The sequence below is a fragment of the Lathamus discolor genome, chromosome 21 (assembly GCF_037157495.1).
Source record: "Lathamus discolor isolate bLatDis1 chromosome 21, bLatDis1.hap1, whole genome shotgun sequence".
NCBI lineage: Eukaryota > Metazoa > Chordata > Aves > Psittaciformes > Psittacidae > Lathamus > Lathamus discolor.
The window spans coordinates 1,904,041-1,917,646 of NC_088904.1; the positions used below are offsets into that span (position 1 = coordinate 1,904,041).

At 48.0% G+C, this 13,606-nt stretch overlaps 1 protein-coding gene across 4 annotated transcripts in view; it reads left to right on the plus strand.

Moving 5' to 3' along the window:
- LOC136024432 (fibrillin-2-like) overlaps positions 1-13,606 on the plus strand; it is a 98,555-nt gene that overhangs the window by 38,362 nt on the left and 46,587 nt on the right. For all 4 annotated transcript variants that reach the window (XM_065699753.1, XM_065699757.1, XM_065699755.1 and 1 more), the window contains exons 7-8: positions 3,550-3,747; positions 5,115-5,240. In XM_065699753.1, coding sequence (XP_065555825.1) covers positions 3,550-3,747; positions 5,115-5,240 — 324 coding nt within the window. The remainder of the gene's footprint in view (positions 1-3,549; positions 3,748-5,114; positions 5,241-13,606) is intronic.

Consider the following 13,606-nt stretch of genomic DNA (forward strand, 5'->3'; position numbering starts at 1 on the left):
ACAAGGAATGTATGATTCTAACTGTATTTGGAGACGTTAAGTCAGGCAGTGATTGATTTTTGCAGCTACAAGTGATTCTAAAGGCCCAGATACGTGTTAAAAGCCTCCTCCATAGAGGTGGAAAGATTCTGATGCCCCAAATAGAGCCTGATCCAGCATTTCTTACAAGCTCTTTAATGAGAACTTTACCTGCAGATGGAACTCATCCATATCCTACCACTGGGCACTTGTAAAGGTTGAGGAAACAGGAAGAAATCTCAGCTTGTAGTGAGGAAGCCACCTTGTCTCTGCTTCTCTAAGAAATGTACCAGCAAAGACCAAGCTTCTAAAGGAGAACTACCTGTGGCAGGGTTCCTGGAAGGTGGGATCCCAAGCATTGACTGTAAAAGGGCTTTAGGCATCCGAGCGTGCATATTTCCTTAATAAAATCTGATTGGTGCCCCATTAAAAATGTAATCATTTCACCATTAAAATTAGCAACAGATGGGCGGTGGAATGCAGCCAGGCTTTCTGCATTCCAGACTGCAATTTCCTTGGCTCCGTTCCCTCCAAAGAAGCAATCTACAGATGAAAATCTATTTTTGTCAATTATTTGTTTAAAAAGGGGGTGTTCTCCTTGTGCTTTCGTTATCAACCTGGAGGAATTCTTGCTGCGGTGCGTCCAGCCTCGGCAGGATGACGTGGGAGGTGCAAGTTTACCCTTTTCCTCTCGGTACAACGGAGCTTTGGGTTATAGATTTAAGTGATGTGAGTTTCTAGGAGCCCTCTGTAGGTAGACACCACAACGACATCAGCCACGGGTTCGCCATGCTCCTTTCGACTAGGAAAGGGGGGAAGCAAGCTCTTTGTTAGGAGCTGTCCCAGGTGTTGTCCTGGGGTTAACAAGGCTTCGAAGCAGCTCAGGTGATGTCCGCTATTTCACAGTAAGCACATGGGCACCGCCGCGTTCGAGCAGGGCTGAGCTGAGTTTGTGCCTCAAAGCTGTCAGTTTCCATACGCTGATAACTGGGGGACAGCACAGGAGCAGAGCAGCCCTTTATGAGCCTCCTCTGTACGGCTTCCCTGGGCACCAGGCGCCTGCAGCTCATATGATCTATGACAATTCGCATCCTCTGTTTGGAGAATTCCTCCCGTGGAGGACCACTTTCCTCTATTTCTTTTGAGCCAGCATCACTTCTCTCCCTGTGGCACCTCCTGGTTCTGGCTCTGCAAGTGCGTCCATCTGCAATCTGCCTGTTCCTCCTCATGATTTTCCCTTCCTCCAGGAGTTCCTTTGCAGGCTGCGGATGCAAACCAGTGCCCCTTGTTGTCCTCCTGAGCCTCCTCAATTTCTGCTGCTTTCTGAACCAGCCTCAAGGTTGACGTTTTGAGCAAGAGCCTTTCAATTTTATATGTAAAAAAAGAGATGAAACAACTCAAACGTTGTTGCTTTCTTCCCTAGGAATAAAGTAGAACAAACTAAAGCGTTCAACTTGGTGTGGCAGGAGACACTAATGAGGACCATGTGCTTTGGTACCTAGTGAAAATTTGGGTCGGACAAAGAAGAGGATTATTTGGTAACTCCTTAGTGCGAACGCAGTCCGCATTTCTGGTCTGATTTTCAAATCACTTTTATACCAACGTAATGTCACAGTCATTACCCTTTCTCTTCTCAAATCCTTGCTGTTTACACCTCGGTGCCATCCACAGCCAAGCTTCTTTTGACACTTTCGTTTGAGTTTCAAATACGGCTGCGCTTCCGACTGCTCGAGGAATACAGATCAGAGGAGGATTAAGCTGGGAAGAAGCAATTATTGTGCTCATTGATTCTCTCCCAGAGACAGAGGAGGATTTCTTGTATAGCTTATACAAGCTTATAGCTTATGCTTGCCCTGATGCCAGGTGGGACAACCATAACCCAGTTGAACCTCACACAGCTTTTACTCAGCGTTGCCACAGGACTGAGGAAGGCGCATCAGCACTGGCACTGTCAGTCTAAAGCCTGCTGTGATTTCCAGGTGATCTTTTACAGCCCAGGATTAAGCCACTCTCTCCTGGTTTCATGCCAATGTAAGGTTCTCCAATGTGGCTGTCGTGCAAACATACCCTATGGGAGAAAGCTTTCTGTCTCAAACCATCAGTTCTATGTTTTTTCTTGCTTTTTATTCTTTGCATATGTGTGTAAGGATTGAAATAGAAGGGAGCTGATTGCAAAGATCAAGTGTGGAAAGACAGCTGAGAATTTGCAGGCCAAGAAATGGAGCTTTCTTTTGGTCAGTGTCTATATTACACTAGGACATTTCTGGAAACAGAACTATTCATCTCTCCATGTGGTGCCCATGCTGCCCAGGGCTCATGATCGAGGTATAACCACCTTCCATACAAGTCTTTTGTTGCTTTACATGTCAAACCCAAATGTTCCACTGCAAAGAGAGCTGTGGGTTAATGTGGGGACTGATTTGGGTTCACAGCCAATTGCTGACCACTTCAACGTCGAAACTCCCTAAGCAACTTTGCAAAGCTCAGCCGGACTATCCGAAATAGCAGCTCTATGACCGACACCTAACATCCTTAGGCAGTTAATGGGGAATTTTCTGGTCTGACAATAATGTGGTTAAAGGTCCTTTTTCCAGCTGCAGATCAAACACTTGCATGCAATCATCTATTCCCAGGCAAAGGAAGATCCCTCTTGTTTCAGAATCTTCTTTCCTGATGAATGCCTGCTGTGCTAATATCCCTAATCAAGGGTCATGAGAGCCCAGACAGTGGCAAAGCCACATTCCTTAGTGCAAACAAGCCCTTCAAAATATTCTTGGCTTTAAGGGGTAGGAGGATCCTTGTTGGGAATGGGAAACAGGCTGGTGGATTCTGCAGCATCTGGGTTTTAAAGATGTAGTGAAAATTGCCAGGGGACCTTTAAGAGTTAAACCAAAGAGATTAATCACAGAGACATGTATAACAGCAGGAGGCTGACTTTACAGAGGCTGTCAGAGAGTGTAGAAATCCTTTTGTGGCATTTACAGTAGACATCATGGGGAAAGGTTTGGGAATCCTTTCCCAGAATGTTTAATGGGTGAGAACTGGGACTCTGACTCTGCAAGCCAAGTAGAAGTGGTCTGACAGCAAGGCACCTCCATCATCCTCTGTGTTTATTGTACACAGGCTGTCAGGCCCTAAGGCTGTCCATGAGAGATGCTTTTACCACGTCATCTCCATAGGCATCTTTGCCCCTAACTGAAATGAAGTCATTGCTTTGCTATACTCAGCAATTGCCTCTTTGCCTGACTTCATATCTTGAGTTCATTCTAAGGCCAGTACTTACAAGGAGTGTCTTCAGGCACGGAATAAGTATAGTTCATGGGATGAGCCTGGGGGAGATCAGGAAGAGCTGGCTTGGAGAGCCTCTTGATGATGACATGAAACATGCAGCAGAAAGGTCACCACCTCCAGTACTGGGCCCTAGCACCTGAGTGGCTGTGCTGGTAGGCAGGGGAACAGACACCCTATGCTGGACAGAAACCTTGGGCTTGTGTCTTGATCTAACCTGTGGATGTTGTTGCTCTCCCTCAGACTACCGTACTGGTCCCTGCTTCAGCCAAGTGAATAACCAGATGTGCCAGGGCCAACTCAGTGGGATCGTCTGCACCAAGACCATGTGTTGTGCCACCATTGGAAGGGCCTGGGGTCACCCATGTGAGATGTGCCCTGCTCAACCGCACCCCTGCCGCCGAGGTTTCATTCCCAACATTCGTACTGGAGCCTGCCAAGGTAAATGCCATGAACATGTAGAGGATGTCCCCATACCCATCCTGATGGGCACTGACAGGGTGAGTGATGAATGCCTGCCAGCAGCCCCAGTACAGAGAACAGTTATGTGTGTAAGCTTTTCTAAATCCATCATTATATGACACAGAGCATCACCATGGACCTTGGGTGTCTCATGGGACCATCTAAGATTATCACAGCTCAATTAAAGAGTCTGGCCCTGCTGTGGTTCTCAGGTGACATCCTCCATCCCACAAGACGTAGATAATCAGGCTAGTGTTTCTCCAAGTTTAAAACTAAGTCACAGCCTTCCATATGGCCTCTTTTTGTGGTGCTGCTGTTGTTAGAGCTTCTGTCCCAGCACCGGAGCATGATCAGCACTTGTATTGGGTGGCTAGTGCTCTGTAAATTGTATTATTGGTTCAAAATAGAAGCTGTGACTCCAAGATCCCACAGGCAGCCACAATATACATAAATCACATGCTTAGAGGTTGCATCCATGGTCGAGGGCAACCAGGCACAAATAGCAGAATGGTCCATGGAGCTCCCATCAACAGATACCATTGGCAGCCTCTCTAAGGGGTTACAGGGATCTCTGCATGAATTCCTTTCTGCATCTGCAACTAACTTCAGCCTTCACCTGCTATGATCAAAAGCCAAAATTACCATCCAAATCCCACATTATCCTACAGGACAAAACTGGGAAGGCTGAAGAGGAGAACTTTTTTGCTATTATAATCCATGTTTTATGGCCCCAGTATCTTCAGGAAGGCTTGGCCTATTTAATAGGTTTGTCACTCACTGTTAGTGCAAGCAGAACTGGAGTCTCAATCAGATCTGCAGCACAAAAGCAGGGTGGTTCTAAGCAGCAAGTACTGAGGCCTTCCTGAGATGCTTTGGAAAGCACAGTGTCCCCTCACGGATGTGGACATCATGGCTGCAGGAGGAGCCTGGGACAGAGCTGAAGAGCAAAACCTGAGTCCATAGGTTCCCCTCTCTGCCCTGTGGCAGATGTTGCTCCCTGAAGGCTGCAGAAGGGCATCCCATCAAGCCACTTCTCCTTCCCAGCTCAGCTACCAGTGTGAAACAAACCGTGAGGGGGTAGACACATGGGTGTTTGCTTTGGAAAACATTACTACACTTTTGTCCCCCTCTTGCTTGTGTAGATAAGGCAGCAACATATTTATGCCCATTTTCTGTCCTTCACCTTATTTCTAATGTGATCTGATGGGCAATTGTGTTATGAAATGTAAATCCATGTACTTTGAGCAAAGCTTCTTCTTTCTTATAGGGTTCTCGTCACGATGGGATTGAAAATTCATGTGTTGCAATGGCTTCACTTTCTAAGATCTTTGCTCTTCTTCCTGTAGATGTGGACGAATGCCAAGCCATTCCTGGCCTCTGTCAAGGTGGAAACTGCATCAACACCGTGGGTTCTTACGAGTGCAAATGCCCTGCGGGTCACAAGCAGAGCGAGACCAACCACAGATGTGAAGGTAGGACTGCAACCTCCTGCACGGCTTCACCAGCCTGCTCAGCACAGGGCTCAGGACACACTCTGGGAGCACGAGGGCCATTGAAAACTGAACCTCTCTGCTCCCAGGGCATCTCCTGGGCTGGCAAAGTAGAGATGTGAAAGAGCTCCCATGCCAGCCTTGGTGTTAGCTTCCAATTAGGAGGGAGTATGGCAAGCATGAAGGCATGATAGAAAACGTACTGCAAAGTGCATTTCTGATCTCTTTATCTGCTTCCCAGAGCCCCAGGCAATGAGGAACGGAGCTCGCCTGATCTCTTGAACTAGGAAGAGGGCTTTATTCATGTAGGTGTTTTCTGAAAGATCTTTTAATGGCAGCACAGACTCACTGAAGAGACAGGACCTCTGGAGGGCTTTAGATCTCGGCTTAGATCAGGACTGGCTCCAAAGCTCTATCAGGTTGCTCAGTCAGAGCCTTTCCTTTTGAGGCTCTTGTTCCAGGGTTGCACCACTGTCTTGGTGAGGGACATTTTCCTTATCCACTTGATATTCGTCTTTTTGCAGCTTGTTGCCTGTAGTTCAAGAGGGTGACTGGAAGGAAGGTGAAGCAGGTGGAGTCTGACTAACTGGGATGGTGATGGTATAAGACAATCAGAAATGAAAACATGGCCCTCAGTGCACTGCAGAAGGGCTGATTCCATGAGATGAGGGTATAGAGCAAGTCAATGCAGTGATACTTCACTGACTTGGTGACATCTTTCCAAACTGGCATGTTGTACAGAACCTGAACCTTGTCCTTCAGTACAAAGCAAGGGCAAATGAAATGCCAGTCAGCATCCTCTGAGCATCGATCCTGTGAGCCAGTGGCCTGGTACTGTCCCAGTCCCATTGGGGAAGCACTCCTCCCTGCTAGGCCAGGGTTATCTGCAGACAGCCTGCTTGGCTTTCCTGGCTTTCTGGTTACTCTGTAGTATGCACCTTGCTCATCTCCAATGGTGGTGTAAATAGGAGTGACCTTTTCAGCCTCAGCATCTCTTGGAAATGATACAGTGCTTCAAAGTGCTTTGGGGTGTGAAGATTTAACAATGTTAAGACTAGTCATGGCAGTTAAGGGAGATCTCTGGTTCTGGAAGCCCTGGAACCGCTCTTGGACTCACGATAAGTTGGTCCACTGTGTTACTCAGTTAAATTCAGGACTCACACAGTGAGACCAATGTCTTGGTCCATGCTGTAAGGCACATGCTGCTGCGGTAAAGCGGGGAGCACAGGCAGGATGAGATGCAGTCGGAATGTTGAACATTCCTAGGGCCACCAATCCGAGCCCTCTTCAGGAGGGTCTGCCTCCAGTTCCTCAAGGTCCAGTCTCAGCATCTCCTTTATCACTGCTTGGCATGTCTCAGAGGTGCGCAGACCTTAGAGGTGTGTGATGGGAAGGACATGCTCTCCCCAAGCATTCCCCAGCAGTACCTTGCCATGAAGGCTGCACCTCTCAGGAACAGGGGAATAAACATTTGTTGTATTTTCCAAACATCTGGCAAATGAAAAGGAAACCAGCATTAAACTTTTCCTGCCTCGGTTGTTAAAGCTCTTTCCCACATACCCTAATGAAACCCTGCTGCCTGCATTTGCCGTTTCAGGGATAAAACGTGTTCATTGCACTGGTGTGACTGCAAGCCACCTAGCTGGGCTTCAGGAACTCCGCTTCCCTATCATTCCTCTCCCAGGCTCTGTTGTAACCAAGACAAGGGGTGATAAATGCACTAGAACCCAGACATTTAACCTGGAATTTGTTTCTAGGTGGCAAAATCACATCGAGAGAGCACCTGAAGCTGTCAGCATCACAGCAACCCACCCCTGTGGCACTGTGGGTTTGACAGCATCCATTGTCTCATGGTTGCCCAAGGAAGTTTTGAATGCTCCATCCCTGGAAGTGCTTCAGACCCGGTTGGATGGGGGGTGTGGGGGGTGTTAAGGTCCCTTCCAACCCAAACCAAGCTGGGATTCTATGGGGTTTTTTCCCAAGTCATTTCTCAGGGAAAGGAGCATCACTGTTTCCAGGTGACTGTTCCCCTAGCCTCACTTTCCTGTGCTCCAGACCCTTCCTGGCTAGGATAACTGCAGTAGTCTCTGTGTCAGTGCATTCCGTGTGACCTGGGTTCAGCTCTTCCGAAAAGCTTTTCCGTAGTGAGACACAACCTACAGAGGTTCATCCTTCGGTGGGGGATGGATGCTCTTTCATGTCGAGCAGACATCTGTGTCTGTGGATCTTCCTTGGCAGGATGCCACGAGACTTTCTCAAGGTAACAGAAGAGTTTCAGTGCTCCAGCATCCAAGGACTTGGAACTCGTGGAATCCAAAGCATTTTACAGGCATCTCAGGTGAAGAGCCTGCTCCCCAAATTCAATGATGTCCCATGCAATTTGGCTGCCTGATGGGCAAAGGCTGGACTGCACTAGAACCTCAGGACACAGAATATCACTCTTGCCTTGCTCTGCCTCACCCGTGCTGGCTGGGGACCAGGCAAAGCACATATGAGATCAGTTTGGCTGGAATCTCCTATACAGCAAGATTAAAACCAATCCATTGTCTGAATCTGTCATCCAGATGCGAGGGGCCTCTGCGTGGGTCCCCACTTCCCAGAACGCCTGCAAAAGCAGCATGATGTGGCCATAAACAGCTTCCTTTCACTCTTCTTCCTGGATAGCCATAAAAAGAGACATCTTCAGCATCTACGGTGTCTGTTCCCTCACTTATCTTACCTCAATTGCTAAGGAGACCACCAAAAGAGGATGCTTTTTACTGACCTAGAGGTCCCTCTCTGTGAATGAGATAAGCATGAAGGCTGCTCTAAACTGACAGGGTTGAGGTTGTTTTTGAAGGCTTGTTTCCCAGACACAGATCGCCAGCACATCCCCACCAGGCAGCTGAAGAGGATATTTGGGTTATCCCTGTTTCCCTGTAGGACATACACCCCCTGTAAGTCACTGAAGAGCAGGATAGAGCCAGCATCTTGTAAGGGCTTCCTCTGATGCAAACACTTTATAAAGACAGGCAGATCTGGACCCTGGCTTGGTGTTTGCTGCATGCTTTGATATATTGGGAGCACTGTTTAGTACAGTGGATAGAGCCCTGAATTCCTGCTCTGCTGAGATTGTCCTGCCAAAGTAGCTGCATCCGTCCAAGTAACCTCCTCACTGAGCCAAGGGTGTTCATCAAAATAACAACCACGGGCATAAGAGGATATTTTCTTTATCCAGGTATGCTCCAAGCCTAAAATCTCAAAGCTGCAGGAGTTCCCTTGTTGAGCCTGTTTGCACTAAATTTATAGCTGGTGAAAGGAGGGGTTTCTCAGCTTGCACTGAGACCATCCTGCTTTAGGAAGGGGAGATGGTTTCTTCTTGTTTTGAGACTCCTTATCCAAGCCTAGCATCCAGGAAGTATTAAAACTAGATTTAATGTCGATGTCAAATTCTTCCCTAGTTCCCAGGAGCTTGTCTTTTCTGCTTAGAAGATTCCTGCTGGGGAGTGAGGTCAGCAGATGGGATTGCATTTGAGCCAAAGGTCAGAGCCCATGTCACTGGCTCCGCTGATGAATGATGTCTCCCTTATTCACGCAGCAGCATGTGCCACTAATCTTCTTTGGGGCTGTTTATTGGTGGGAAAAGGCAGGAGTACAGATAATGTTGTTTCTTTCCCATGGTGATACTTATCTCTTCACACAAACGGCACCTGGAATTAAGGCTCCGTTTTCAGGCCCTGAATCCCTGAAGTATAAAGATGCTTTTCTTATGCAGGATCTTCTATGCTGATAAGAGGCCAGCTCAGGCCTCATCTCCCAGGCACGTAAGGGGGCTGCAGCTGGAGGCCCTGGATGAATCTTGGTCAACCCCAGCAGGCAAATGATGTCCTTTTTCTGTCTGCAGCACATAAGAACGTGAGCACGGCATCGAGTTTGGATTTCAACCTAAATATCCTCCACGTTCAGGGTCGCTCAGTTCCAGAGTGAGTTCTGCAGCACATCTCTAATGAACGCGACACTTCCAAATAGTGGCTCATTTTATGCCTTTGTTCATTGTATTCCAAGGCAGCTCGAGGGATCAAGAGCTCCCGAGTTTGGGGCTGTGCAATGTATAATGAGACATTTCTGGCAGGGAGAGTTGCTGCTCACTTATAGAGGTCAGTGAAGCACAGCAGTGGGGTGGAAGGGGGAGGATCTCTCTTCGCCACCACTGGACACAAGGCCAGCTTTGCAAGTGCCAAAGAGCTGCATTTGTGCTGTGTTGGTATGGAAAGAAGAGCAAGGAGGGCAGATGTTGCCAGCTTAGGGCTGAATTGACAGATCCTGTGCCTGGTTTATGGGGAAACTGAAAAGAGCAGGATCTTGAAGCTTGCAGGGGAATGGGAGGTGTGTGAGCACTGAGAGAAGGACATGCTTACATCCAATGGATAACGCTGCTGGAAGAATGGAATTGTTAAGGAGGACACAAAGCCCTTCTGGCACCAAAGGTGTAAAATGAGGAGAGAAATCATCAAAGCTGAAATCCGACACATCCTCTGATACAAAGACCTTTATCAAGAAGTCATAGGGAAGTGAGGGGCTGTTACACAGAGGGACGGTTTGAAGTTAACCTGGAAGTAGCTGTCAAAATGACTCCTAAGGGAACATTTCCATGGCATGGAGTTAGGGGTGAAATCACTGAATAAAGCTTTTTCCTTCCATCATTCTAGTGGCTCTCTGCCTAGAATTTAGCTTCCTTTCTCAAAGGCCCTTCCTCTGCTGTATACAAAACACTAAGCCAGCTCTGTTATCAGTGAAGTGTGGAATGCCAGCACCTCACCCAGCATGCTTCCCAATACCCCAAAAGGAATGAGTGTCTCGCATCCAAAATTGTTCCAGGAAGATAAAATACAAGGTACAAAGAAGCACATGGAGAAACCCCAGGCCAGGGAGTGAGAGGCACTGCATGCTCAGTGCAAGCTCTGTTCAAATCCAGCCAGGCTTGAGCCTTCTGGACCATCTTCGGCATCTCCAGGAGCCAGATTCTGCTAAGGGAGACCAAATCCTTCAATCACAAATCTCTCTCCTTTACTCACTCCTTTCCATTTAGCATCAGTAGGGTGACAAAAGAGATGCTACTTATCATAGACTCATACAATAGTTAGGGTTGGAAAGGACCTTAAGATCATCCAGTTCCAGCCCCCCTGCCATGTAGGACCTACGTCCCTACAGGCTTCTCTTTCGCCACCACCCCCCAAAATCCCATATTCTCTAATGAAAACAAGGCTCTGTATTTTACACCCTCTTGAATCTCATTCATGGCTCTGAATTGGAGGGAGCTTTCCTGCTTTTCCATGAGCGGAGGGGAGGCTGGCCCCCTCTCCTCACGACTGGAACACGATAGCCATTTTATTAGCGAGGTTTCAATTTGCTTACAAAACGTCCACAGAAGAGCTCATTGTTTGGATCCATTCAAAGCCCATTTCCATGGATTTGGTGTGGTTTGGAGGCTTCCTTTACGCTCCTCTGTGGTTTCTTTGTGCTTTCTGGAAGGGAAGGTCTGAGAGTCCCATGTGCCGCACGAGAGAGGGCTGATGAGGCATGACCTCTGCTACGTGACCCAGGGATGTTTTCCCCATCAAGCCCTGTTTTCCCAGCGGATGGAAAGGTTGGGGTTTCACCACGTCTATGGGCACCCGTGGTGGATGGGCTTTGCAGGCTGCAGCTCTCTTTCTGAAGCTCTGTAGCCTTTGGCTTCCAGCATTTTCAGCCTTCACGGTCAGGCCAACTCCAACCCAGCGCCTTGGAGAGCAGATCCAAAATCAACGTTTGCATTGAATCCTGCCGTTGTCTGACGAGCAGAGCACGCGGAATGTTGCTTTAATTTTTAACAGAGGGTTGGAAAAGTCCTGGAGTAGCCAGGTTGGAGTTGGAAGAATTCCTTGCCTGGAGCTGGGTGTTAATGAGAGCTCTACATATCCGCCCCACTGTGTCAAGCTCCCCACAGGCCTCAGTTCTGAATGAATCAAAAACTAGGAGACGCTTTACAAAGAGCAAATAAAGAAGGCAAAATGTGGTGGGGAAGAGCTCAAACAAAGCCCAGAGCTCGGTTTCTTAAAGTACGGGATGTGTGAGGAGTCTTGAGAAACCGGAATTCTCCCTCCTTGCTACCACTGCCCTCGTGAGCTGGGATTGTCAAGGGGGAAAAGACTGCTGCAGTTCGACTTAACCTTTTGAATTACCTCTGGTTTTCCTTAAGAATGGAATGCAGTTGCTTCCCCCCACTCCGCTTCTCTTTGGATGACTGATGCTATGTCATGAGTACCGATGTGGTGAGATGCCTGCCCGTCAGCTGGCCTCCAGATCTCTGATACAACAAGCTTCAGGCGGGCTCTGCAGGGGTTCTTATGCTGCTGTTTCGCATAGCACAACCAGCTTTTGCTTCATAAAGCTCTTTCCCTTCCAGTGTTCTGCAAACTGTAACCAAACACAGGCCTGTAATTAAATGACAGGGCAGGCTCTAGTGATAAAATCTCTTTCACTGCAGGGGCCCAGGTGGGGGAAGTGTTTTCTGAGGATTTGCATTGCTGCCTTTGGAGGTTTCGAGTTGTGTCTGTGGGTTGGGAGGGCTCTGAGCATCAAAGAGCTAAAGGAGCACTGCAAGGACAGAGGCGATGTCTCTGCTGCTTGCACAACCTTTGGCTGGCTGAGTTCTAGGGTTCCTAAGAAGCCAAACAGGAATGCACCGTGATGTATGGGTGTGCAACCTGCCCTGTGCACTTGGGCTTCACTTTGTGTGTGTTGAAATCGAGGTTTCACTCAATCCCGCAGGATTCGGAGTTGCAGCCAAAGGGAAAAAGAAGCCAATTGTGTTTGTAAGAGGTTGTGTGAGCAAGGAGGAGGGATTGAAGGGGATTGCTTTGACCACACGAAGCACCCGTGGGGGGGGTCTCTGTCAATACCGTAGGTCTCACTTCAAAGGGCAGCTCAGATCATCTTGAACAAACACGCATCGCCACTGTCTATTGCTGAGCTGGGAGGGATGAACTTCCTTGTGTCTCACTTTGCCTGACCCCTCCTTTCTGTTACCACCCTCTTGTTGAGAGCTGGCACCACACAGAGCTCTGGTATCCAGGAATTAACCTTGTTCACAGGTACCATCACCTACCCGCTTCTGCTCAGGGCTGCACTAGCATCGGTAGCCACTGCATGGCACTGTGAGATTGGAGTCAGACATTTGCTTCCCAAGTCCTTTTCCCACTTTCCCACTGGACAGGACACAGCTCAGCACCCCGCTGGGTAACTCACACCTATTTCTTACACCGATTTCATGCCTCTTTCTCAGCTCTGACACTGTGGCTCATATACCCATCACCAGAGCCAGCTCTTCTGGCTCCCAGCACAGTTTCTTCTGGTCCCTCCCTTGCCCTGATGGGTTGGGTTCAGGTAACTTTCCCATTATCCCTTCATCTCTGAAGTCTGCTGGATAAGCTCTTCCAAAGACATTCTCCATCCCCATTCCCATGTGAAAGGTCTTTACTGTTCTGCCTTTGCCCTGCAGCAGCTCTAACCTCACACATGCTAATGCCATCAGGCTGTGCAAGGTGGCCGTGCTGTTCACGTCAGCAAAACCCCCCTCAAAGGAGCAGGCTTTGACCAGTTCCTTTTCATTACTTTCCTGCCAGCCCCAGGCAGCATCTGAATTGCATATAAACCCCCCCCTTAGCCATTCACAGCAGCACCGTAGATTTGAAATCCAATAAATCCAGTTGCTCGGCAGAAATTATTTATTTTGCCAATTGCCAAGACAGATTTTCTTGTATTTCTTTTATTTTGCCACTGTAAAAACTATTGGGCGAATATTGCTTCTGTCTTTTACCACCAGCTGGGCCAGAGCCCCCAGCCAATGGCTTTGGGTGGATTAAGTAGAGGTTGGCTCTAATTCCATCTTAGTTTCTGAATCAGATTTCAGTTGGCAATAGCCATATCGATAACCCTGCTCCCAGACAAGTCCTTGAGTCAAGTGCCCCACAAGCACGTCTGAAACCTCTGCATTAATGATATTACCATTATATATTAATATTAATATATACTGATGATATCAATTAGTGGAAAATAGATTGCCCTTGTGAAAAGAGCTGATTTACCCCTCTGTTCCCATTGATTTTTCAAAGCTTTAGGTCCCAGGTGATAGCTGCACACAGAAGTTTTAGTGGGAGGTGTCCCTGCCCATGGCAGGGGGGCTGGAACTAGATGATCCTAAGGTCCTTTCCAACCCTAACTATTCTATTCTATAAGTTATAGTCTGTCTCTCTCTGTATCATCTGCACTGGTACTTGTTGAACTTTCTGCTCAAGAACTTTGTCAAGGTTGCAATAGAAATGGCCTGA